Here is a 27035-nt window from a genome sequence, read left to right on the forward strand (position 1 = left end):
CAGTTTTCCTCCTTCAGCATTTCACTATATTTTCTTACTTTAGATGTATGTAAACTAAACAATTACACTAAACAAACGGTCACACCTAATGCCTGCAAAACAAGTACAAGTGATCACGAATCAAAGCTCAGGAAAGCAGTGGTCCACTTATTTTATTTCCACTTATTTCTCAGGAGAGTGAACAAAGATAAAGAACTTGGACACAAAGAGCACAAAAACCTGCCCTATCCAGGTCATTTGGTATGAAAAGTAATCATTGACCATGTTTCCTTCCATGGATATACCTAAGTGCCCATTCAACATTAAAAGTCTGTGTATGTGAGATAGAAATTACCAGCACAGTCCATAAATATTTGGACAGTTGTACATTTTTGTTCTTCAGATTCCAAGCTTCACTACATTCAGTTTGAGATAATGGCTACTGAAGTGTAGAGGCTCTGCTTTGATTTGAGTAGGTTTACCTCAGTGTCAAAGAACCGTGTAGGGTATACAGTGTCTCCCTTTTAACACATAGTGCCCAAACTGCAAGGGTCCAAAGGTAATTGGACACTTGGCCACTGTCTTGAGCAGCTGGGTGTTGTTTCAGCGTGAGTTCATTCACATGAATAACTGACTGGCAGAACTTAAGTTTTTTAGAAAAATCTTTTGCAGAATATGTGGTCACAGAATGTTTCCTCCCATCACATATATTCCCCCTGACCCTCAGGACACAGAGGTCATCTCCATGTGCCTGGAGACAATGGCTGATTAGTGTAGCAACAATCAAAGTCACATGTTTCATGATTCAAAAAGCAACAATTAGTCTCTGTATTCTTACAGGCGCGAGTGGACGAAAGAGCTTAACATACTGCAACTTAAACTCAACAACTAATTCACAAAAAATTACGAGTAAGATTCAGCAGTTTGATATGTTCAGTGTGAAGGAAGCGTTCCCACATGTGTTTCTAGTATGATCTCAGTGTTTCTGCAACTCCTTCCATCTGCATTCTTTCACACACACGTGTACACATGGTTCTCTGTTATAAATATGTGCTCCAGCTCTAAGCTCATTTTCACTCCCACTCTTTAACACTGAAAGGATAAATATGTCCATGATCAGCTCTTTGCTCATCCAACACTACTAGGGAAGTGTATTTGTATAGTAAGTACTTTGCATCAAATAAAAGAGGCATCGTGACAAATTGTGGAAGCAAAATGAGACACCACAATAAAGAATAAAAAAATCTAAGAAGAGTTACAGTGAACATTACTTTTTTGTTTTTTTACTTGAAGCAATAGACACTAGAGTAATGTAAAGCCACTGAAAGAACTTATACCAACTAATCTGGCAAGGAGTATCAGGAGCACTGTATTTGTATTACTGGGTTGATAAGCAGATGAAATACAGATGTGCCCACAACACACACACATAGAACACACAGGGTAGGAATGGACACAGGGAGACACAGGAAGAACACAGGAAAACACGGGAAACACTGTGGCCACAGCAGGAGAATAAAACCTGAATGCTGCTTTTCTATGTTTAGTTTTGACTCTGCAGACAAAGAGCAGACCTGTTCCAGACGACCTGAGGGGTCCGGATGGTTGATAAGATATAGTAAATCAGAAATGTATATAACTACTCAGTGCTGTTTAAACCAACAGCAGGATTTGTAAGTCATGTCTTTGGCTGGTAGAAGGTCAGTGTCAAGATCTGAGAACTTTGTTCACTAACAGCTTTGTACAATGTTTGATAAGAGAACTGTAAAGAATAAGTGCAGTTGAATTTTACTGTTTACCCTTATCAATGCTGCTAAAACCTTTATCTTTCTGATGTTCTCCTTTACACTTGACATCTATTGCACTTCTGTCCGCCCTGGGAGAGGGATCCCTCACATGTGGCTCTCTCTGAGGTTTCTACCTTCTTTTTACCCTGTTAAAAGGGTTTTTTAGTAGTTTTTCCTTACTCTTGTTGAGGGTTAAGGGCAGAGGAGGTCACACCTTGTTAAAGCCCTATGAGACAAATTGTGATTTGTGAATATGGGCTACACAAATAAAATTTGATTGATTGATTGATTGAATTCAGCAGTGGTCGTTATACACCACTGCAGCACACAGCTGTGATCGCTTTTAAATATTAGGATTATTATTAATTATTTACATATACATGGATTAATTCAACATGTTTACCTGTAACAATCATTTGCAGTGATGCTGACAGAAAGTCAGTTATAATATCAGTAATTTAGTTTATATGACTGATATAGTTTCATTAAGTGCTTCATGTTGCGATCACAGGTTGTTATTTATCAGTTTTGATTGGTTGTTCTTGTAAGGAGGTTGGGTCTTATCTAATATGAGCATTCCAGATGGGAGACATCAGAGAGGAGAGAGAAGAGGAAGAAGACTGGTGTATGGTTTATTTTCTGTCTGCATTTATTTGTTAAAGACAGGGTGAACACCATGGCTTGGTGCATAATTCTTCATGTAAGAAGATAGGAGCTTGGACCAGTGCAGACTGAGTCGACCACACAGAGTGGAGCTCTGGCAGAAAACTAGCTGAGCTCACCTCTGTTGTGGGTAATGCCTTCATTATTTCTGCTGTTGGCAGCAAAGCCATGTCTCCTGTCAGTAGCTGGTGAGGCTTGGTGGTAATTCAATTCTGTTGTCCAGCAGCAAATCATTTTCTCCGCCACAGTTTACAGTCAGGAATCAGCTAAATGATCAGAAACTTCTCTTTTATTATCGCCCCATCTGTACCAAGAGCATCGTGCTCAGATCAATCTAGAAAACCATGTGTACACATGTGTTTATGTGAGAGGTGAACAAACATGGCAGATCTTTCTTTTGTAAAACAGGGAATGAGAGGCTTTTTGCTTCTGCCGGGCTCCTTGACTGTAATCTTCTTATAGCAAGATTTAAATTAAAAAATGAAAATACACATGGCTACAACATGATGTTAAACGCAGTTTTTCATTGACATGACATGACATAAGAGCCCAGGGACCACACTAATAAACTATATGTACACACCATTTGCCACACACAAACACAAAGGTCTGACTAGAGCATCTGACGCATATAGCAGTCGCCAGTTCACAAATGCAAATCCTCCCAAAACATTGTGAGCTCATGTTTTACATTGAGATCAGACTGGGAACAAGGTGCTTTCTGATTGTTTCATATCTGAGTCACTCTGCTCTCTTGATCGCTGCTGCTTCTCTCTCTCTCTCTCTCTCTCAGCCACACAGACTGGAGCCTGGGAAAGATGCAAGCACACCACATACTACAACAGGGGACAGGCAACATACAGTAAATAGGATCATTTGATAATGCAGCTGATTATATTCTGACGTACTCTGTTGATTTTTTAATCGGATGGATTTTAATAGAATCCATGCAGCAAACAGACTCTTAACAAGTTTTCTTCAAATGTTAATGCACTGTTACTTTTTATTTCATGTAATTGTGGCAGGTGCAAAAGTTTGAGCACTCTACTTTTTTGGAAAATAGTTAGAACTTCATCAGCTCATTCGGCCGGTTAGGACATGAAATGCAGGACTAAAACAATCATTAGAAACTGTCAGCTGATGGCATTTCCAAAACTGATTAATTCTCTGATTCTCCAAACATTGTCCGAGGGTAGTTAAAGGGCTAACCCAACTGTGGAAGACAAGACAAGATGTGGAAGACAAGGATCAAACTGCAGGTCCAGGACTGGACAGAAAGGCAAAGACGAGCCTGTGTGACAGCAGAAACCTTGACTGCAAACACTGCACAAAAGCCATCTGATAAACGGGAGGACTGACCTAGTAGGGTGGCCAAACTTTTGCACATGCTATAATTATTATTTTTTTCACCATTTTAACTTCATGAAATAACAATTTAACAAAGCATTAACATGTGCTGCAGGGGTTTAAATTACCGATTCTGCTTCTTAAATAAAATCACCAAAAGCTATAATTTGTCCTTAGACATTTGCAGACGTTTTATATACATATATGTGTGTATGTATGTCCAGTACTACAGCACACAAACTGCAGTGCCAGTGGCAAGTGTGAAATCAACACATTCTTACTGTCATAAAAAGAAAAAAAAATGTTATTGATTAATGTCAGAAATTGTGCAAAAATGTTCATATTTACCGACATATTTAACATATATTGATTAACTAACATTTTCCAGGGTAAGACAATCCCTCTCCCAGGCTCCACAAACTGCAGCTTCTACAATTACCATCAACCTTTATAATATCATAACATGCACTCTATTAAAGTGCTTTCACCTCAAGCTTTTACTCTGTTCACTTTAACTCTAGCTCAGTGCTCCCTTCACGTTTATGTTTCTTTTAAAATCTGTTTGATATTTAAACACTTGCAATGTTTAAGTGGTGAGTATAACTGGACTCTACATGTGTCCCCCGGCCCCCCTGAAGCTGTTGGTGAAAACAGCTGCCACTTGCCAGGGGTAGGAAGGGTTGTTGGGTGATGTGGGGGTTGAGAGGTGTTATCTGGGTTTGTGGGGGTGGAGGGAAAGGAGAAGTTGTTGGTTTATGGGGGGTGAGAGGTTAAAGGTCCAGTGTGTGAGATTTAACTGAAAGGGATATATTGAGAGAAATTTTATATGAAATAATCCTAGTGATGTTTTCACTAGTGTGTTTCATCTAAATTATACAAATTCTTGTTTTCTTTACCCTAGAATGGGCCTTTATATTGAAATACTTTATATTTACAACAGGGGGGGTCCTCTCTTCGGAGGCCACCATGTTTCTTGTAGTAGCCCAGACTGGACAAATTAAACACCCTTTGAGTTTTTATGAAAACTGAAGGTTACCAAAGGTTCTCTTTCTTGTTTGGGGGTATTCAGCTGCAACACTTCACCACTTTATGTCACTAAATTCTACACACTGCAACTCTAAGGGGTTTTGGTGAATTAACTGTAACTAACTACTACATTTACCATAATCACCTGGACTTGGCCTCAGGTGCACTGCAGCTGAAAGTAACTTCTCAGCAACCCATAATGCAGTAGTGGTGTAGCGACACTAAGCACAAGGCTCGCAAATTTTAAAGGGATTTTGCTTGTTTCATTTGAAGTTTGGACCAATAAATGTTATATGATAAATGTTGGATCAATACATAAGGATCCTTCTTGTTTGACACGTATGATTGTTGTTTCTAAGGAAATAATGACACCTCATCTACAACATAACACATATACATGTGCCCCCCATCATCATCACATTAATATCAAGGCAATGTGTATGTGTCAAATAAGCATAAATATTCCAATGAATACAGATGATTTTATTTGTTGGATGTTAAACAAATCAGCCTCCTACACATTTTCATTCCATGTTAGGCAAATACAAACAGAGAAAAGGGACTGTCACCCTAACAGTAGGACCTACTGATCACACCAGACCACATTTATGAGAGCAATAAAAACGTTCCTCAAAACTAGCTTCAAGACCCCTTGAAAATACTCACACAGCATTGAAATATTTTAAATCCACTAGTTTTTAGAGCGTATATGACACTGCGCTTATCAAACTTCCCACCTGTACAATACACATATCCAGCTGGTGATTCCACTTCAATTCAGCAGCTTTTCTATGTGTTTCACTTTCATGTCATTTCCCTTTGTGTCACTGTTACAGGACCACCCCAGGGCTGAATATGAATTCAAGGTGATGCAGAAGTCTATGTGCAAAGATCAGAAAGCCCCGCACAAGGTAATAACATATAGGCTCTGCATATTTGTATCTCTCAAGTTGTATGTGTTAATTCAAAACATCACATACATTATTTTGCCATACTCTTTAAACCAGGTTACTTGGTTGTATGTCATTGACTTTTATTTGCACTTTATATATATTGTGTCAATAGCTGGGACAGGGTTCAGCACATCATTGCGTTTTAAAAGCTGGTATAGATAAAAAACTTATTGATATATATTCTTTTAAATGCACAGTGGTTTGTGTTTTGCTATTTGTGTTTTAAAGGCATGGTTACAGATATTTTTTCAAAGATCTATTTAAAGACGCAGTTCCAAATCCACTCCTGCAACTTAAACGACAAACAGAAGGTCACTGCACCAGATGCAGGGTTAAAGGGTTGTACTTAGTCTCTTAATAAATATTTATGTTTTTGGTGTAACATGTCATAAACCAATCAGAGTACCATCTTCTATTTCCATTAAATAGTTAGATAGATAATGTACAATGCCAAGTCAGTTCATTCCACTTCATCCCATCAGCACTTTTTGCAGCCCCGCCACAAATCAAAGTAGCTGCTGCCAACATGGTGACAACCTTTCCCTCCCTGAGTTGTGGAGTAAGATGAACTCTTTCTGCAGGAAATCACATGTGTGAAGTTAGTCCAATATAAAATGTCATCACCTCATCATTGTATTTTATGTCATGAGAGTGCTTTTGGACCTTTGAACTTGAAGTTCAGACTGTACGACTCCTTTTCTCCATGTTCTATGGTGACAAATCAGCTGAGCTGTTTCTGTTGTAATCGTCCTTGCTTTGTTCAACATGTCACATAGCTCATTGTCAACAGCCTCTCAATGTTGGAATATCTGTATTTACAACCCACTTCACTAAATCTGGATGTTGCAGTCTTACTGAACATTTTTGTGTTTCTACTTTAGGTGGAAAAGCTCACCTTTCGAGACCGCCTTCCTGCCTACATGACTAATATTGTCATGATGCTGTTGATGGTGAGGAAAACGTCTTGACGTACTGTGCGGGTAATGGTGAGTGTGGTGTTGACACCAGGCCCACCCTCACCCTCACGCGTATGTTGTAAATCACTGATGAGCGGTTATTCCTTTTCTCTCAAAGTCCACGTATCCTGTGTTTAATTCTGCAAACCTTTGCCTTGTCAGATTGGTGTTACATTTGCCATTGTGTTTGGTGTAATCCTCTACCGGATCTCCACCAAAGCTGCTCTCCACATGAGTTCCAATCCCATTACACGAAACCATGTACAACTGACGGTTAAAACCACTGCAGCCATCATCAACCTGGTGGTCATCCTCATACTGGATGAGGTGTATGGTGCTGTGGCACGATGGCTCACTGTGTTAGGTAAGTTCAGTGAAAAACTGGCATAGGCAGTTAACTGTGTGAAAACAGGCCGCATGTCATCACAATGAGACCTTTGAACCTTTTTAAATTGTTTTGCACGTTTATTTGTAAAACCTGATCATGGTTTTCATTGATAAAGGTGTGACATAATTATTTGTTTGTTGTTGCATTTAAAACGGTTATTGTTGTAAAGGCCATTTTAGGATTGTGGCTCTCAGATGTGAAGTGAACATTAGGTACAGCAGTTGACGTTTGATGTGATGCATTTAAATAGAGTATGGCTTTTATTGCAAGAAAAGCTTTTATAAGCATTAATAAATCAAGAGAGATCATTTCAAGACCATATTTATTTACACCAAATCTTTGCTTTTCAAAGGTGTCTAAGTGCAAAGGTGTAAATCTATGATGGCCGAGATGTTTCACCCAAGGGTATTGTAACACTAGCTGATTACCACAGTGGATTTTCTCAGCACAGAGCACACAGGACACTTGTGTGTGCTTCTTCTCAGTCAGCACCTCTCTGACATGCTGCCATCTTTAAACAAGGGAGTCATAAGCCAATGGCAATCAGCAACACGAATTACCTTTTTACAAAGGTCTAGTAAACTGTTTATATTAATTTAAGAACAAATTCCAGATGTGCAATTCTGTCATTCGAATCCTGGCCAAGAAGAAAAGCATGCATCTAAGTTGCATGCTCTCCATGGTGAGCTATTTGTATTAGGAGGAGCTAAAGATTACATTTTATTTAACACATTCATGGTCTTGACTAGAGAAAAGGCTGATCACCATTACACTTTTAACATACCCGATACATTGCAGTTGTCATGGAGACAAGCCAAGCCCAAGCCCGTTCCACCATTGCACATGTTACAGTGTCCTCTGTGGGGGCTTGTTTTCAGCTGAATTTCTTTGTCCTGTTCCTTTTTTTTGTTTTTGTTTTCGTATGAAAATTTAACCGTTGAGATTGGTTGCTGTTTGTGCCGTGTTTAAAGGTGCAATTTGAATTTAAATGACCATTTAATACCAGATAAAACCCTGTCTGAACAAATGTAAAGAATGTAGGATATGGCAATTTAGTGACTGTGTGTGAGAATAGCAAAAGCTATTGTTCTGCAAACACTATCATTTAATAAGTTTATTGTGTTTACATAAATAGCATAGGAATAGTTTGATAAGAGACTTTATTTGTTCAAACATTTAAATCCACTGGTGGTTGCCCAAAACTGATCCAGTGGAACCAGCTATACTCAAACATCCATACAGTGGACAGGGAATCTACATAGAAGAGAAAATAAATGACATATATGGCAGTGCGAAAAAAGATGTAAAAAGTGCTTAAAACATGCCTTAACCATTGCATATGTTTGTCGTCTTCACCACAAACCAGACATAAACCAAACAAATCATCTGTTGATAACAGATAGTCATGTTATCTTTGCAAATAGCTCTTGCTATATAATATGAACAAAAACAAAGCGGAAACCAACCTGTTTCTGTGATGAGCTTTTGGGCTATCTGCAGTTGGAAAGAGGTGAAGCTGCCCATTTGAGGGCCATCACAATAGTATCTTGTTGAATTGACATGGCCTACTATTTACCCTTAAAGGTATAATTTTTTACATCTCCTCTTTATAATACAGTGGTCCTTGGATGCAGAGCCTACAGGATGGACATTATACCTCAGGATGTCTCTTACAATTTTTTGATCCATTTTAAATAAATTCTTTATGTCCACAACTACACTATTATCTAATCAAACCAAATATATGCTTATTTATGCCTATTGCTATGTAATTACCATAGATGTTTCAAGCATGGACCAAAGGGGCTTTTTTGTATCTTTTGTATATTTCTGTGTTTAATTTCCGTGTGGTTTCCTTACTGTGATGTCAACTGTTCAACTTTAAAGTATTTTATTGAGAGTGTTTAGCCTTTTTGAGTTTGGAAAGTTTGGAAAATGAATGACATTCAATCTGATACAGAGCAAAATAGTGAGCTTGCCTTTTTTGGCACACACTATAATAATAAACAAATACCACATATTTATAACAAATCACAGGAAAGTATAACTCATTCAGTTCCTACTAATAGCTATATTGTTTATGTCAGAGGGGACACAACAGTATAAACAATTGAGAAAAACTGTAAAAATAATAAAACTATACAATGTAAAAAAGGTAACATGGCCAATGGTGTAAATATGTAACCTTAAAATAGGGTTAGGCTAAATACATGTATTTTGTGCTCTTTATGTAAACTTTTTTTTTATTATAGTATCAGTAGGTCACATTAATGAGACACTGATGGGCTGTGGATACAAAGGAGAGACTTCCAGCCCCAAACTAACCTCTGTGACTAACTAATTGTGCATATGGTCCAACAGACACACATAGTATTTTTCAACAATTTATTATATATTTTTTATGATGTTGTTGAACAATTTTTCATGAATAATGAGATACTTTTGGGCATTTGTATTACATTTGAGAACTCCAGCCTTATGTTGAAGATGTAACTATGCCCAGTTAACATGCGTGTTCTCTGAAAAAAACCTGTGGTAAGCGACTGAAAGGCTAAACAGGACTTTTGGTGTAAAGGTGGTTAATTTGACCAAGCTGATCTTTGGTTTAGCGAGTAGCATTACCGACACATAGTTTTGGATTTTACACACATTTGTAAATTATTGTGGAAATGTGAACTAATATTATCCATGAACTGGAACACCAACACGGCTCACTTGACCGCAGCAAGCAATTCAGTTTGTTTCATTTTCAACATCAGTTGTTGCTCACTTCCATTGTGGTTGTGTTTCCATTGTGTTGATTTTGCAGTTGGGTTGTGGCTTTTGCATTCACATTTTCTATTCATGCACTTGTGTGAACCATCTCTGCTCACAGTTAGCCATTAACGTAACAAAATATTAAGCTTTACTCAGCTTTTCACAAAACATGTCCTGTATGATAGAGAAGCACAATATTTAGAAGTTCTGTATGAATGGGTGTGAATGGGTGAAAGTAACTTGTGGTGTAAGGATGACCAGAGAAGTTGCTGTATAAATACATTCCATTTACCATTGTCTGTTTGCTAACTTGGCTTGTGAAAGGCCTATCCTATTCTTTTTTTGTTACTTATTGAGAGAGAGAAAAAAAAACTGTTGCAAATGTTAGAAGGGTTACTTTAGTTAGACACCGATGGACAGCTACATATGTTGCTTTATGTCCCGTACCCACTGACTTCCTTGAAATTTAACTCAAATTTCTTGCTGCTGTATGTACCACATAGTGTGCTTGTTATGTGTCATTTATTTCAATCTATTTATTTTATTCTATTAATTTAATTTAAGCTGGGAAATATTTATGCCAGAGAGACTTGGTGCAATTCAGTATTACAAAAAATAAATGACCCTGGCCGAAATATATAACAAAATCTCACTTGCCTGTAATGGCTTGTAATGGAGGGTCTGTGCTCAGAAGTACTGTTGGTCTATTTTTCATTTCAAGTTAAAATGAAAGAATCTCATGTTCCCTTTTAGAGGTTCCTAAATCAGACAAGAGTTTTGAAGAACGACTCATCTTCAAGACCTTCATCCTGAAGTTTTTCAACGCTTTCACCCCCATCATCTACATTGCTTTCTTCAGGGGAAGGTTAGTAACATCGTAATGTACTCACATGAGTAGTAATATTTGTATAATATTTAGTAAAATGCATTTTATTGATGGAATTTTTTTTATTTAAATAATTGCAATGAAAATAGTTTAGGGTTAAGACAAGGTTATATCCTTTTAATGCCTTTTATTGATTTTCTCCTCTAGACTGGTAGGCAGGCCAGGCAGCTACCTGTATGTGTTTGAGTCCTACAGAATGGAAGAGGTAAGGTTTACACATTTGAAAATTAATGGCAAACTAAATGCTTCCTAATCAGACACTAGGATTAGAGTTGAGATAAACATCCTTGTTGTGTTGACAGTATAATTCTCTGGATATAAACTAAAGGTAAAAAGTTGATATAGTTATTATGATATAATCTTAAACATATACCTAGATTGATACATTTTACATAAAAATAAACTGCGCGCTGGGACAAAAGTCACTAAAGGGGCACACTTGTGACCCTTCACTTTAGCCTTCTTATTTAAATTTATGGAAAAGAGTAATTTATCAATATTTTTTTCATTAGACTTCAAATATACACAGCTTAATACCAGAGGCTATATCATCATATAAGAAACTCCAAGTGACATATATATATATATATACCATCTAAAAACAGATGGTCAGCAGGATGAAACCAAAAGAACCCATTTATGGCAACCATGTTAGCCTAAACATATCTGGAGTTTGTACAGAATTTTAAATGCCACCTACATGTGAATGCGAAAAAATATGCTCCAGTTTGATGCTAGACTGCATTTTTTTGTATTGTGCATTTGAAATAAATTAAAAAGAAACAGAAGCAATCCTGATTGGTCCTGATTGCGTAAATACTCCCTTTGTGTATGGCACTTATAGTGTAGTATGTTTAGGCATTAACATTATAACTATACACCCCTTATTACTCCACACATCACAACCAAATGACACTGGTGCCGCAGCCTGTGGGTCTTGTTTCTGTAACTACTGCAACAACACACACAGTGCTGCTGTATGTTTTGTGACAGGTGTCTACAGAATCATGCAATTGATTTTGGAGCACACACTTAAACACAGGACATGGAATGTTTTGCAGTGTGCTCATGGAGGCTGTCTGATGGAGCTGTGTATCCAGCTGAGTATCACCATGTTGGGAAAGCAGCTAATTCAGAACAACCTTTTTGAAATTGGAGTACCGTAAGTATGCCAAACTTGCACGTAATGAAGCTTGAAAAAATAGAAAACATGCTGTTTATACAAATAACAGTTTCCCTATTATTACTATATTTGTGCAAGAGCAGTTGCTTCTTTTTCACAAGAACTGCAACTAAATTACACATCCACATCTGTCAGTAATTACGAAGACATAAACACATCAGGGAAATGATAATAAAGAATAGTGTTCTTTATTGTAGACATTAAAAAAGTAAGTATTCATACTTTCCCCCTTTTCTTAATAAATTCATGACATTATGCAATTTAATGATAAGAGAAAATGATGATAAAGTACTCGATAGTCCCTTTAACAGAGCTGCAGAGGTCCTCGGCTGGGATGGGAGAACCTGCTGCAACCATGACTGTCTCAATCAGTCAGAACTTTCCGGTGGAAAGGGTTGGCGCTATTTTAAGTGAAAGACATAGAACTGCTTGGATTTTTCCAAACAGTATTTAAAGACCTCATGGAGCATGGGGAGAAAGATTATCTGCTCTGATGAGACACAAATTAGACCCTTTAAACAAAACTTCATACACAGTGTCTGGTTAACAGGCATCATCATCTGGATAATACCTTGGTCAGAAATGAGAACTGCTCCACAGTGCCCGCAACCTGAGACTAAGGCGAACCGAGGCATTAGGCCAAAACAACACTGGAGTGACTTTGGGACAAGTCTCTGATTTAAGTGGCCCAGCCAAACTGCAGTCTTCATCCTTGTCTTAAATCATTTTAAGATGTGAAGATCAAAGGTCACAGGTTTACAGACACTATCTGCCAAGATGAATGAGATCCCTAATCCAGGTAGAGACTGCAGACCCAGAGAACTCAACACTGCTTCCAAAGAGTCTTCTACGAAATAGCCTACTGAAATAATGTCATAAATCTGTACTGAAAAGGGCTTTGAGTGGTCATCAAGACTAGAGAATTGCTATATAAATACAGATCATTTGTATAAAAACAGACTATTTAGTGACATCTAGTGGTGAAGTTGCATGTTGCAGCTGAATACCCCTCACCTCACCCTCCCCTTCCAAACATGAAAGAGAACCTGTGGAAACCTTCCGTTGTCATAAAAACTCAAAAGGTGTTTAGTTTGTCCAGTCTGGGCTACTGTAAAAACATGGCAGCCTCTGTAAAGAGGCCCCATTCTAGGGTAAGAAAACAACAATTCAGACAATTTAGATGAAACACTCGTGAGAACATCACTAGAATTACTTTGTATAAAATTTATGCCAATAGATCCCTTTCATCTAAATCTTACACACTGAAGCTTTAATGAGTGTAGATCAGTGGTCACCAACCTTTTCGAGCCCAAGATCCCTCTTTTATTCCAAACGTAAGCCGGGATCTACCACCCGGATATCTTCCGAAAAACTTCATCATCATGATCATATTTATTATTTCTGTTAAAGGCTTTATAAATATACACAAAGAAAGGCAGATATGCAACTTTATCTATTTAATGCTCAATATTGACATTATTATCAATTCATATTTACAGCATCTGTTCAATGCACAATATTTTGGTTCTCAGTTCAACAAGATGTTTTGCAGAGGAGCTGCTACTGCAGCACAATGTTTTTACATAGGCTTTGCCTTGAATATGGCCGTAAATATGACTATTTCCTTGCATAAAAGTTGTCCTGTGTACTCAAATAAATACAAGTACTATACAGTATGAAGCAGTGCATCTTTCGCTCCTGCAAATATGTCACAATAAAACTGCTTTTTTTAAACAAAAGAATGGATTCGGTCAACAGAAACGCTGGATTGCTTTTATTTTGAAATGCATACAGGAACTGTTGTGATAAACATTTAAACTCAGGTGAAAGATCATTTTCTCTGTTTATTCTGCTGTGAACCACAGTGTTTATCTGTCTATGTCACATACATACGTATGTTTAACACATTCCGAACTGGTTTTAAAGTAAAAGCACTCCAGCGTTTCACTTTCTGAATACATTCATTTGTTCCAACGGGGCTTTGATCGTTATCACAAGACCAGAAGATGCACGTCTTCATACCGTAGAGTTCTTACATTTAGTTTAGTACATAATTGGACTTGTATTGAAGGAAATGCAGTTGATAAACCAGCAGCCCCACAGCCAGTAGCGGGCACACTGCCAGTGTGATCAACAGACAACCGACACACAGCTGATCTGGGATCGCCGGTTGGCGACCACTGGGGTATATTCGTGACAAAAACAGAAATGTGCAAGTAATCATTGCTGCATACCACTAAGTCAATAATATGTCTGCATGCTTGTCTGTTCATGTGTGTGTGTGTGTGTGTGTGTGTGTGCAAATGTGCATATTCCTCAGCAAGCTGAAGAAGTTGATTCGCTACATTCGGTCAAAGCGAGGTGCTTTTCAGGAGGAAGAGAGAAAGAAGAAGCTGATGAGATATGAAACAGACCACTTTCTGGAACCATTTGCTGGGTTAACACCAGAATATATGGAAATGAGTCAGTATCACACCACATACATTCACACACAAACACACACACACACACACACACACACACACACACACACACACACACACACACACACACACACACACACACACACACACACTCACAGTCATAACACATTAAAATGTTTCAATGTTTTCCTCAATGCTGCATTTGGATCTTCATGCATTTACCAGTGTCATAGGCCTGTGGAATAGATGGAGCATGACAAAAAGTAAACTGAATGAATTGCTTACTCCACTTTTAAAGAATACAATTGCAATCAGTGAGAAAATAAATTGAACCTTAAAAGGGGATGATCATGGACAGTGTAACTATTTTGTGTTGCGTGGTGCTATGAAGAGGAGAACCAATGCTGAACTAAATTCAAAATAAAGGATTTAGCTATTTGTGGCAGGAATCCTGTTAACCCCTTCATCCAGTATTAATCCAATGTTCTTCTCATGTGCATAATATACTATAATATAGTTTAATGTATAGGGCTTCTGTTGTCCAATCGAGGCTGGATTTAAACACAGATATGGCTGACAGTTGGTTGTGATAACCTAATATTTTTGTCTGTCGTCCTCTATGTCCAGTCATCCAGTTTGGTTTTGTTACCTTGTTCGTGGCGTCCTTCCCGCTGGCTCCACTCTTTGCTCTGCTCAACAACATCATTGAAATACGACTTGATGCCAAGAAATTTGTGGCAGAGTTGCGGAGACCAGTGGCAGCAAGAGCCAAAGACATTGGTGGGTTACATTAATTTTACTGCAGATATTATAAAAAGGCATGAAATACACAGACACATACCCAATATTAAAGGAATACAGTGAAATCTTGGGGAAATGTTGTTAATGTTGTCCTATAAGCTTGCTCTTCAAGACCAACAAGCTTTGAGGACATATCCTTTCACTGTCTTAACGCTGAAATCCAGTAATCTATGCATATTGTTATATCTACAGGTATATGGTACAACATACTTAGAGGAGTGGCAAAAGTGGCTGTCATCATCAATGTAAGTAACATATTAATGTATTGACTTATCCTAATGCATATCTGTATGTAGTCTGGCTATATTTTGGCTCAGTACTCCGTCACTCTGGATTTAAAATGATGCAGGGACGGACAGACAAAATGGGCCACTGTTTAAACATGGAGATGAAAGCCCTATAACACTGAGGATGCAGAATATCAACAGTTTGGCATCAATGCCACAGTGAAATGTTTCATTTGAAAACTACGTAATATTGTCGACAAAGTAGACATCTACCCGAGTGACTGTAATGTAATGATGAACGTTTCCACATTCACCCACTGTACAAAAGTAAGGCCAAAATATCCTGGATATGGGAGCTGCCTTCTTGCGCTGGTAAGGTCATTTCGAGCCTGAAATATCTGCCCAGCATTAGTCATGGAGCCCAGCTGGGATATTGATGTCCTGCCAATACACCTGCCTGACCGATCACCAGTCAATGACATTTCACTCCATTTAAATAGCGCCAAGTAAGTTTATCAGAAATAAACTAGTAGTTTGATTCTTTTAGTTTGTAGGATGTCCAAGGGACAAGACTTATGACCTCTTCGGCAGCCACCCCTGCAGCGATCCACATTATTTATTATATACAGTCATTGGTCAAATCAAGGCAGAGAAATGTTGTCACAATGTTACTTAAAGCCAATGGAGAACTGCAATGGTTGAGGGGAAAAATGTCCTGCCCCATTTTAATTACACTTCTTTTCCTTTCCCTATTAACTGTTCAGATTTATTTTTGATTCAGCTCCTCTGCTTAGTCTTTCTGTGACACTTTGAGCCTTGTGCTGGTTAAACAAGGTCAAACAAAACAAATTAGCCAAATCATCTTCAGATTACAAGTGTATGTGATTAAATTACATTTAGCTATATGATCAACATCTGTTGTCTATATTCAATTCATTTTAATTTTATTTGTAAAGCACCAAATCATACCATACATTATCTCAAGGCACTTAAAGGGATAGTTCACAGAAAAATGAAAATTCACTCATTCTCTACTCACCACTACGTTACATAAGCAGGGCACACAGGAATTGGGCACGTATAGAGGCGGGCTTCACAGCCACCATGTTGCCAAATTAACAGCCTCGACCAGAGATCAATGACAGAGCCACATGACTGTCTGCCTCTCCTAAACATGTTGTGACTGAATCAAAGCTGCAAAGTTAAAAAGCTGTGTAGTACGCAGTGAATGGAGCTTCTCTCCCTCATGAAAATACTGCTCCTGAAGCTCCAGAAACACCTTGTCAGTAGTCTTGCCCATACTACCACACCATCTTGATGCCTTGCAATACAACCAGTAGAAGCCTCTGTATGAGTGATAGAACAACTTCAACTCAAACACTATAGTCCAGTGTATTGTTTCATTTCAACTTGACACTATACTATGTCCCATTTCAGGGGCTGCATCCTTCACACTGCAGAGGCCGAACCAAATGAAATGGTCTGGTCTGATTTTATTTTCTTACTTATGTCTGAAAACAGATATATTTTTTATTTTATTTGTACGAATAGCTATTCGAGTGAGTTAAAACCTGATATTCAAAAATCCTATTTGTCACTGGGGTGCAATGAATCCTGGAATAGGTTGGCCATAGAAGGACACACTCATTGGATCCTTTGTTGGCCAGGAATGAAAGCATGCATTTGTTAACCACATTTGAAGGAGCCTTCAAAATGGGATGTCCAAGTTGACCGAGCCGCCAATCAGTCTTCAAAATCCAAAGGATTCAGCCCCTGAATTGTGACTTAGTTTTTTTTGTTTCATTCCACACAGTTTTGATTGTACAAGGTATATGAAATATATATTCACATTAGCTTAACTCGTATTCATGTCTTTGACCTTTGAACCCCCACCCTACCACTCCATCCCCTACTCCAATTCCAGGCATTTGTCATCTCCTTCACCTCAGACTTCATACCTCGGATGGTCTACCAGTACATGTACAGTCCAGATGGCTCCATGCATGGATTTGTCAACAACACCCTGTCCCATTTTAATGTCAGCCACTTCCAGGACGGCAAAGAACCTATGGATCCATTGCAACTTGGCTACCCTGTTGAGATTTGCAGGTGGGAAATCCATTTCAGTTCACAGTTGTCAATTTCTTGATGAAACATGTAAGAGACATGAAATGTAAGAGGACTATAGATAACCTTTATTTAGACAGGATATTAACCAATTGAGAGCAGAGCTCTCGTTTACGATGGTGCCCTGCATTTACATAAACAAGTAGAAATTACAATCGGAGGAGTAAAATGTCTTAAAAAAGGGATAAGATAGCCACATCAAGAAAAACAGGAGCATTCATCAACTAAAACTTCCTTTAACAAAAACTTAAACTGTTCTTAAATGGACAGCACCCAACTTTTCTCATGAATTTTGTAAATATTGTTATTTTGTTGAGGTGTTCTGCTGAGGTGAATGTGATATCTCTGGGATGCCTTGAGGGAATCCTTTCACATTTGGGACAAACAGGCAATTGGATTCATAGATTAAATGATTATTTTTGATGATCAGAGATCAGAGGGAAAGGTTTTTGGCCTCTTGAATGTGATTTTTCAAGACCACCTTGAGGGAATTTCTTCTACTTCTTATCAGTTGTCACTTGGAAATAATTAATTGATTATATTTCAGTGATCAAAGGTAGGTCATGGACCTTATAATTATCTGGAAGAAAACATTTTTAGATAGAAACTCCACTGGTTGATCGAGGCATACAACCGCACTGTGGTATTTGGGGTTTTGGTTGTTTTGAGTTTTTCATTTGTCTCACTGAGGGTTAAGAGCAGAGCATTTGACACAATGTTCAACCCTATGAGAAAAATTTGATATGGGAATATGGGCTATACAAGTATAATGATTGATTGATCTTCACTAAAGGTATAAGGACTACAGAGAACCTCCTTGGTCAGCCACTCCATATGAGATCTCCAAGGAGTTCTGGGCGGTGCTGGCCGTGCGACTGGCCTTTGTCATTGTTTTCCAGGTAAGTTGACACACGCAAAAAGTCATAGAGATTTATGTATTTATTATATAATTAAATAAAGGCAGCTTGCCCCTGGCCAGTTTGCCTTTAATGGGTGAAACAATGCTGATCTGGCTTTTTATCTGGATGGATTTGCTGTCAGATCAGTTATCCTCACCAGTCCAGGCACTATTGGGTACTGGACTGTACCACCTGACAGCACATTCAGCTCAGTATCAACTGTGAACTCTGATAGCAGTAAGTTAAGACTTCAAAACAGAGTGAAGGAAACACCCTCCCATAATGACATAGAAGCTGGCCAAAATTTGACCATAAATGACACAATATTTTCAAGTCAGCAGAAACCAGCTGCCAGTCTGACTTGATATCACCATACAGAAAATCAGGCTACTGGCACTATGGTGATGTCATGCTGCCATCTAGTGACGCTCCCTTCAAAACAAAGTGTGTGTTGTAGCAGTAAAATAGAGCGCAAACCTTCCCATCATGATGAAAGATTAAGCAACCAACTGACAATCTTCCTACTTACACTAACCCACACATGCTCGGTGTACATGAATGGTCATGTGGTATGTGTTCTCAGGTGTGTTAATATGTGTGGAGATTACTTCTGATAATCTGAAACCCTGGATTCAGATTATCTAGATGGAGATTGTATTCATTTTAGAATGAAAACATATTAGTGTGGATGTAGCTTCACTCAAACAAGTCTTTGTCAACTTTTGGAATTTTGTATTATCATGTTGTCTCTGCAGTCTTCCTAATTTCTTTTGCCTCCAAATTTGACACAGGCTTTAGTGATTTAATGTTTCTTTAACTTCACGTTTTAATATATCACATATGTTCCTATATACACAGTGCAGGATTGGAAGATTCTGCATTTGAAATCACATTTCAGTTGTAACAACTAGTTCTTTAATAATTCATTAGAGATAACACAAACAAATACAAAAGAACTGATTCTCTTCCATTTATCACCACCAGAATGTTGTGCTGCTGATGAATGATGTTGTGGACTGGCTAATTCCAGACATCCCTAAAGACATCAGCCTTCAGATCCACAAGGAGAAGATTCTATTGGTAGACCTCTTCATGAAGGAAGAGCAGGGCAAGGTCCTTATCCTTGAGAGCAGATCCTCTACAGGAGGCAAGGAGAACTGCAGCGGTAGCAACAACAACAACTGCACAATGGCCCACCCGCGCTCCGGACTCCAAAACAACAACACTAAGAGCTTCTAATGCTCGTAACAGTGATTTCTTGGTACAGTCTTAGTTAGCAAGTCAAAGCTTGCTAGCAGCCTGCTTGCTCAGGCCAACCTAAACTCTTTGTTTTTGTTCTTGTTCAGAACATTCCTTCAACTGGGAGATTTGCTGGCTGATGAGGTGTGAGGAAAATGGGGCCAAATGTGTTGCAGTGTGTGTAGACAGCTATCGAACTGAAAACTACTTCGTACATATACATTTGTGAAAGTGTACAACAATCTCTAAAAGTGTAGTCAGTTTTGTGAACGTGTACGGGAATCGTTAAATGTGTACGCAATCATTTTTATTGCAAAATATTTTTTATTGTAAACAGTATTAGACAACATAGCATGTGGATATATAATTTAACATAGAAGGGCAGTAAGGCATACCATTTCTGTTTTGACAGATTTTCATCAACCTCACTCAAAGGCCAATCAGAATTGTTGGACAAGGTTGTTGATGTTATACCCATCATGATAGAAAATACATATAATATATATCCATCACAGGGCTGACACAAACAACCAATTACACTCACATACACATTTACAAATAACCTGCATTTCTTTGGTGTACTGGTATGGTTATGTAAGGAACTGAGTGTTAAATGAGTGTTGGAACGGAATGGGTATTTGGCTTTAAGAGCTGGAAAAAAGAATACTTCACCTCCATCTCAGTTACACTTGTCACTTGACTGTTTTCTGAAATAATACTACGCTCCTGCTGTATCTGAAAATGTAAGGTTTTCTTAGACCTGACACAAAGCTCACAGGCTCACAGTGCCAGCACCATTCTTTTCATGTAGTGTAGAGAACTGCACCATGGGAAGCATCCGAAACAATGATGCTGTGATGGTGCTGTAGAGCTACGGAAGCCACTGCACTGTACCCAACACCTCTGGCACAAAGAAACAGGGCTGAGCCAGGTTTTCTCTACTTTCCATCCGTCAAGGAACTGCCAGCTTGATAGGATTGTTAACTTTGTACCTGAAATCTAAAAATGACTAAAGCAAAATAGCATCAACAGTGTTTCTTCTAAGTAAATCAGATTTTTATTACTTATTACAGTAGCTTCCCATGTTTTGTATTTTATTGTTGAAGGCAAGCTAGCACTTTTCTGGTTTCTGTAAGCAAATGTATATGAAACATTAAAGCCTGATTTATTATTATTTTGAAAATGCTATACCAACGGTTATGGAACTGGTAGCTATGTAAGGATAAGGATAATAACCTGCCCTGGATTAATCTTAATTTACTGCATGTTGTGACCGTTTATTTCTACGTCAGTGGTCATCTCAGTTCCATTTGTAACAGTAAGCCATATGTTACACTGTGATTCAGTCACTGTGTTCCTAATGCCAGTTGTGATGGGGTCACAAAGTAACATGCTGAAGTTAGTGGGACTAAAGACATCTGATGAATAATGGGAAATAATACATTTTCATATATAAATAGAATTTTGCATTTGGAGCATTGTAGCTGAAACATAGCATTGTACTACTGCAGTGGGGTAATAAAGATTAAAGTTGCATGCATTTAGCCCCCGAAAAAATGTAATGAACACATCACTTAATCTTTTTTCTGTGCTGTATTCAGAGGCAACAAACATACAAACAGCCGCAGTGTGACCCACCATTCCCTTACACAGCATGTGAGGATATTGCTGTCACAACAGCCTTCAGAAATTAATACCTCATATCTGATAGAAAATGATCAAGGACAAACTTGACACTATGGTCACTGGGCAGAACAAGGCTTAAAGGGCCCATATTGTGTAAAATACATGTTCTGGGCTTTTATTATCTTTAATTACTTGAAGGGGAAGAGTAGGGACCCTCAAAGTATGGAAACAGTCACTCCGCAGACTTTTTCACTCAGTTCATTCTAAGAAATATGTTATCGAAACGTCTCGTTTCGTACTTCCTCCCCCGTATGATGTCATTCGGGATCGCACTCGTCTCTCAGCCCCACCCAGCCGGTACCAGTCCAGCCACCGAACCCACCACCCCCGCTCCACACCACCACCCCTCCATACCAAACTCGACACTAAGCAGACATGTTAGTCCGTATTGAAACTCCGTTGTGAAACTCCATACTGTAACTCGGGATGTTACTCCTACATTGGCCGACTGTCCTGCTAAAATTTGAACAAACAGAGGACGGTGTAACTTACCGTTCAGAAACATCCTGTTGTAACCGACTGTAAATATGTGGCTGGTCTTCTATAGCGATATCCAAACATACCAACGTGAGTTTCAGCTGTGTTTACCAGAGTGAATGCGCCAGAATGAGACTGGTGATGGCCTGGTCGCATGTCACTCAAAGTGCAGTCAGCCAATCAGAGGAGAGGCTCAAGAGGCAGGCGAAAACAGCCTGTTCTTACTGCAGCTCCAGAGAGAGGCAGAAGAGACGATATGGAAATACACATTGCAGCAGCTTTTTCGACTTTAAACCACTGATATATCATCTTAGGGGACCAATACCTCAAATAAAATCCCAGAAAGGTGTAAAATATGGGCCCTTTAATATATCTTGCTGTAGACAAGCTAACATTACTGCTACTGGTACAGGTAGACAACAACAAAACCTACCTACCTACCTACCTACCTACCTAACACTAAACTTAACCCTAACCCATTGTTAAGTAAGACTACCCATCTGTTTGCACTGCAAATATGAGGTGCCATATGTTTATTTCACAATGGAGATTCTCAGCAAAAGGAGGTTTCAATCAAATTTGCATTTTCAAACTTGAATGCCATACCAAAGCAGCACTGTATCAACTGCCTAATACATTTCTAAACTCCTAAATTTGTGAAGACGATTATAATCTGTCTGACATCAGCCAATTTGATAGATAATATATATATATATATATATATATATATATATCAGTTTAAAACCTTCTGACTTATGTAAAAGGTCCTACAAGGAACTTTTAATTTTCGTTGATTTTGCGCCTCTGTCGACAGAAGCGGGAGTGTTTCCACTGTTACCTGTTGTATAAACCTTGGTCCAGACAGAGTGTATAAAATAAAATTAAACAGGTATGAGAAATCCATACTTCCTCCTCCTCTTGTGGGCAAATGAAACATCCTAAATGAGACAATACCAAGTCACTCAATGTATAGGGGCCTAAAGTAGGCTGGAATATAAAACCACACCATTACACAGCTGTTTCCAGGATGTATAGCGGTGAGGTAATGTATCATAATTCTCATTCTGATCTCATCCATCTTGTTTGTAAGAGACATGGAGTTGGCGAGGAACAGAATCAGGAGCGCTGGTCTGTATGATTTAGCCTTTAGCCTAGCACGTAGCCCAGCTCACATCCCCCGCTTCCGTTTCCTCTCCCTCTGTCTAAACATAGGCATTTCCAGCCTGACTGTCGTAAATTGCTGCTGTGGTAATCTCTTTTCTCCCTGATTGTCTCATTGGCTGTTGTAGGTCATAAAGACGCAGCAATATTAAAATAAGACCATTTCATAACCAGCTAAAAACACCTGGTAGGGGCTTTAAATACCAAATTGAAAAATATGTATTAGTTTTTACTAGGTGTTCTTCATAAAATGACAGCTGATTGTAAATACAATGTCTTATTTTAACTACCCAAAAAATGTGTCAGATTTCAGTCACCATGATAGCTGGAATGGGTCAGTTGCCCTTCACAGGTCACGATTATTATGTTGTAAACAAGTATGTCATCCAGTTCTTAAAGGTAAGCAGAGGTACAGCACTAAAATTGGGGCACATAGGCAATCTTAGTGGTTCCCTCTCCTTTTTAATATACCAATTGCCAGGCATGTATTAATAATTAAATCAGGAAGTGGAAACACATTCATCTGTTGTGGTTATTTGAGAAAATAGACCCACAGGGACATGCTGAAAAAGACTCCATTGTGCCGTTAGCGGAGAGGCTGCAGGAATGGTGGGAAAGAAGACAGACCATAGTCAAATGCTGAAGTCATCTTGGGCTGCATGCATCTGGAGAACAGTCCAGTTTGGTTCACAAATAGGCTACAAAGCTGCGCAGCCTGTGAGTCGCGCCGAACCTACGCTGCCAAAACGCTAGTGGTGGTAGAGTTTCTATGCTGGTGTTGAGGGTCTTCCTGTTTCTGGTCCGCCTATTTACAAATTCTCTGGCGTTTCTGTTTGCTTCAGAACAATGGCGAGTGTTACTAAGCAGATCATGTTGTTGTTGGAGGTGATAGATGTTGAAGACCAATTACTTTTTCTTGAAGAACTGCAACGAAGAAGAGAAAGATGCTGTCCGTGTTCGTTCCTTCAACTCAATTCAAAAATGGCTGTCAAAGTCTGCCAGAGATGTGATGCTACCAATCACAGCTCTTGCAGTCTGCGTCGCAGGGTACGGCAGGGTACGGCAGGGTACGGCAGGGTACGGCATAGGGCTCTGCGTAGGGTACACATCTACGCATAGGTTTGATGCAGAAGCATGAATTAGGCTATTGTAGCTTTTATGGACTCCAGATCATGTGTAATTTATGTTATTGTCATGATACAGTATACATAGAGGTTTTGCTGATAACTTGTAAAAATAATAGCCAAGATGATGCATAAGATACTTCCACTCCATATAATATCTTATTGCTGTGCCTTGTGGCCTGATAGATGTACAATGCTTAATTCAGGAAGACTGCACTAGCATGAAGACATGTACCAAGGAATCAATACTCAAACATCCCAGCACCATATGAGAAGGATAATCACCATACACATTAACAAGGGTAAACATTCAGAGGCTCTTGTACACTTTCATACATTTGACTACACATCTGGAAAGAGGAGCAGTTTTACAACTCGTCACAATAGTTATTTTGCTCCACATTTAGTTCCAAACAGATGTTCCCCTACATGCTGCTAGTGTCACAGCAGGGGCACATAAACATAAAGAAAATAGTCATGGTGTAGTCAAGAGTCTTAGCTACTTACAGTGTCTCATTATTGGAAGCATTACTTAATTTGTTAGTTTTGAAATACATTGCATTATCAATCTTTAAACTATAGAGTTTTGTTAATGTAACCAGGTATTTTTAGAAAGAAAAAACTTGCTTCACTCTCCAGAAATGTTCATAACTGTTTTTATATTGTACTTGCTCTGATGTTGCTTGTAGTGCAACATCTTGTACTAAGAGCATAGCTACGATGCTGTCTCTACTGCTTAGTGAAATTTGAAGATAATTTTTCCATGTTACTGAATAAATATATTTCTATAGCATCTTATCTGTGGATATTGTGATTACTATGCATGGCTTACCACAAATACACTGAATGTTGTGGGTCAGACTTATTACACATGAGACTGACACTGAAACCTAAAGTGGCCTTGAGCGCTCAACTCACTGCAACATAAGAACACATGCAAATGGAGAAAATATCTACATCAATTTGGTAACACACATAAAGCGTTAAGAAGATGGGCTGCAAATACTCACAACACAACCAAATCCCTACAACACAACAGAACTGTTTCCAGGGGATATCCTAAAAATGGGGTGAACATTACTGGGACATGCCTGTGTTGCCATTGTTCATGAGTCATTAAGCTTCTATTTTAAGTTGGCTATTCCTCACTGTTGTTGGAAACTGAGATAAAATAAACGCTTTTATACTCATTTTAACATTTTGATTGAAGTATTAAAAAATGTTTTAATGCTGTTGTAGACAGCCCTTGTGCATATTATCAGCCTGCCAATTCAAGTACAATATCCAATTACTTAATTGGGAAAAAGCCAACTGTTATGTTAGTTAGCTATACAACATGCTAGCTTCATCTTTTTCCGATCAAGAACTTCTAAGTAAATACCTGTTAATCTGAAAAAGACGAATCATGTTATATTTGTCAGATTACTTGAATTCTCAGTGTGTTTCACCCCGTGTTCATCACTTTTCAGCATTTAACATCTTAAATAGATGTTTTAGGTACCTGTCCTTTACTTAGCGGCTGTGGCTAAGGGGTAAATCGGTCGTTCTCCAACCAGAAGGCCGGCAGCTTGATCCCAGCCTTCTCCATTTGTATGCCGAAGTGTCCTTGGGCAAGATCCTGATTGCCAAATAGGTGAATGGCAAAACTGTACTGTAAAGCACTTTGAGTGGTCATCCAGACTAGAAAAGCGCTATATAAATACAGACCATTTCCCATTTTACTTGAGTATTTGTTTTCTGAAGACTTCTTACTTTTACTTACATTTAACACAAATATCTGTACTTTCGACTTCTTACAATTTTAAAACAGGCTTGTTACTTTCATTTAATGTATTTGAGGGGAATACTTTTTTTTTTATAATCCGAGCCGCCTTCCCAACATCAAGACAGGCTTCAACCTAAATGAATGGGACCATAACACAGAAAAGACAATTCTTTGTATAAATCACACACACAAACATACATGGCATAAAAGACGTATCAAGACGAAACAGACAAGAGAGGGAGACTCAACCACCAAGAGGAGCAGCACCTATGTCTGTGACAAGGAGTAACAACATAGAAAAACATGGAGTATCAACAAAGCAGAGCAAAAAAAAAAAAAAGTTCTTAATCCATGATATCATTTAAATAAATAAAAATCCATTCAATACATTGTACACATTTTATCCTGAAAAATTTGTCATGCTCACAAATCTTTTCTTGCTTTACAAGCTGGTAATTAGTATCTTTATTTTATTTGAAGTAAGAGGGGTTTAAATTAAATAGTCTTTAAATTATATCAATGTGACACAAATCTCTGTTTGCTTTGCACAGATGCATCCCACAGAAGGGACATTTCTACAACTTATACTTTGAGTACATTTCAGTGATTGTACCTTATTACTTTTTCCTTGAGCAAAGAAGTTGAATTAATACTTACACATTTACTTGAGTCATTAACACAAGTCTCTGTTTAGTTTAGCTTTGAAACTTAAATATTTCAGAAGATGAAGAATAGTTTATGTAGCGTTCTGATGAATTTCATAAAAAAGGGGCACCAGCTACTATCCAGCAAATTTTGATAGTTTAATTAATAATCAGTCTCAGTTCTGTACTCCAAACGAACACAGATACATCAAAAGTAAAATATGAGACTTATTGACTAATATGTACTAGGTAAGACATGTAATATGCAAATGGTATAAATGAACCATATGGATTTATAGCAATGGAATTGAAAGGTGATTATTTGGGTGATAGTGAAAGATGAAATCTTAAAGAGGATTTTGTAGTGATAACGTAAATGGCAAATAATCTATTAGTGAATGAGTGAGGGATTCTATGAAGGTAGATGTAGAGATTACAATTCGGTTAACGACATCAACCTATAGTCAGTTATAGCACAATGGAATGATTTGACTAGCCTACTAGAATGATGCTGTACAACCATGGTTCAGTGGGTGG

General features: G+C 38.3%; 1 protein-coding gene across 4 annotated transcripts in view; it reads left to right on the forward strand.

The window, feature by feature from the left end:
• LOC118109494 (anoctamin-1) overlaps positions 1–20815 on the forward strand; it is a 48265-nt gene extending 27450 nt beyond the window's left edge. For 2 of the 4 annotated variants that reach the window (XM_035156645.2, XM_035156646.2), the window contains 12 exons: positions 5639–5713; positions 6637–6705; positions 6874–7075; positions 10610–10721; positions 10890–10947; positions 11804–11904; positions 14246–14388; positions 14976–15128; positions 15342–15394; positions 17301–17485; positions 18297–18402; positions 19387–20815. In XM_035156645.2, the coding sequence (XP_035012536.1) occupies positions 5639–5713; positions 6637–6705; positions 6874–7075; positions 10610–10721; positions 10890–10947; positions 11804–11904; positions 14246–14388; positions 14976–15128; positions 15342–15394; positions 17301–17485; positions 18297–18402; positions 19387–19641 (1512 nt within the window). In that variant the 3' untranslated portion in view covers positions 19642–20815. Of the gene's footprint in view, positions 1–3222; positions 3292–5638; positions 5714–6636; positions 6706–6873; positions 7076–10609; positions 10722–10889; positions 10948–11803; positions 11905–14245; positions 14389–14975; positions 15129–15341; positions 15395–17300; positions 17486–18296; positions 18403–19386 lie in introns of all 4 variants that reach the window. The other 2 variants (XM_035156643.2, XM_035156647.2) reach the window with 2 other exon arrangements.
• The last annotated feature ends 6220 nt before the right edge of the window (positions 20816–27035 follow it).

Source organism: Hippoglossus stenolepis, chromosome 5 (assembly GCF_022539355.2).
Source record: "Hippoglossus stenolepis isolate QCI-W04-F060 chromosome 5, HSTE1.2, whole genome shotgun sequence".
Taxonomy (NCBI): Eukaryota; Metazoa; Chordata; class Actinopteri; order Pleuronectiformes; family Pleuronectidae; genus Hippoglossus; species Hippoglossus stenolepis.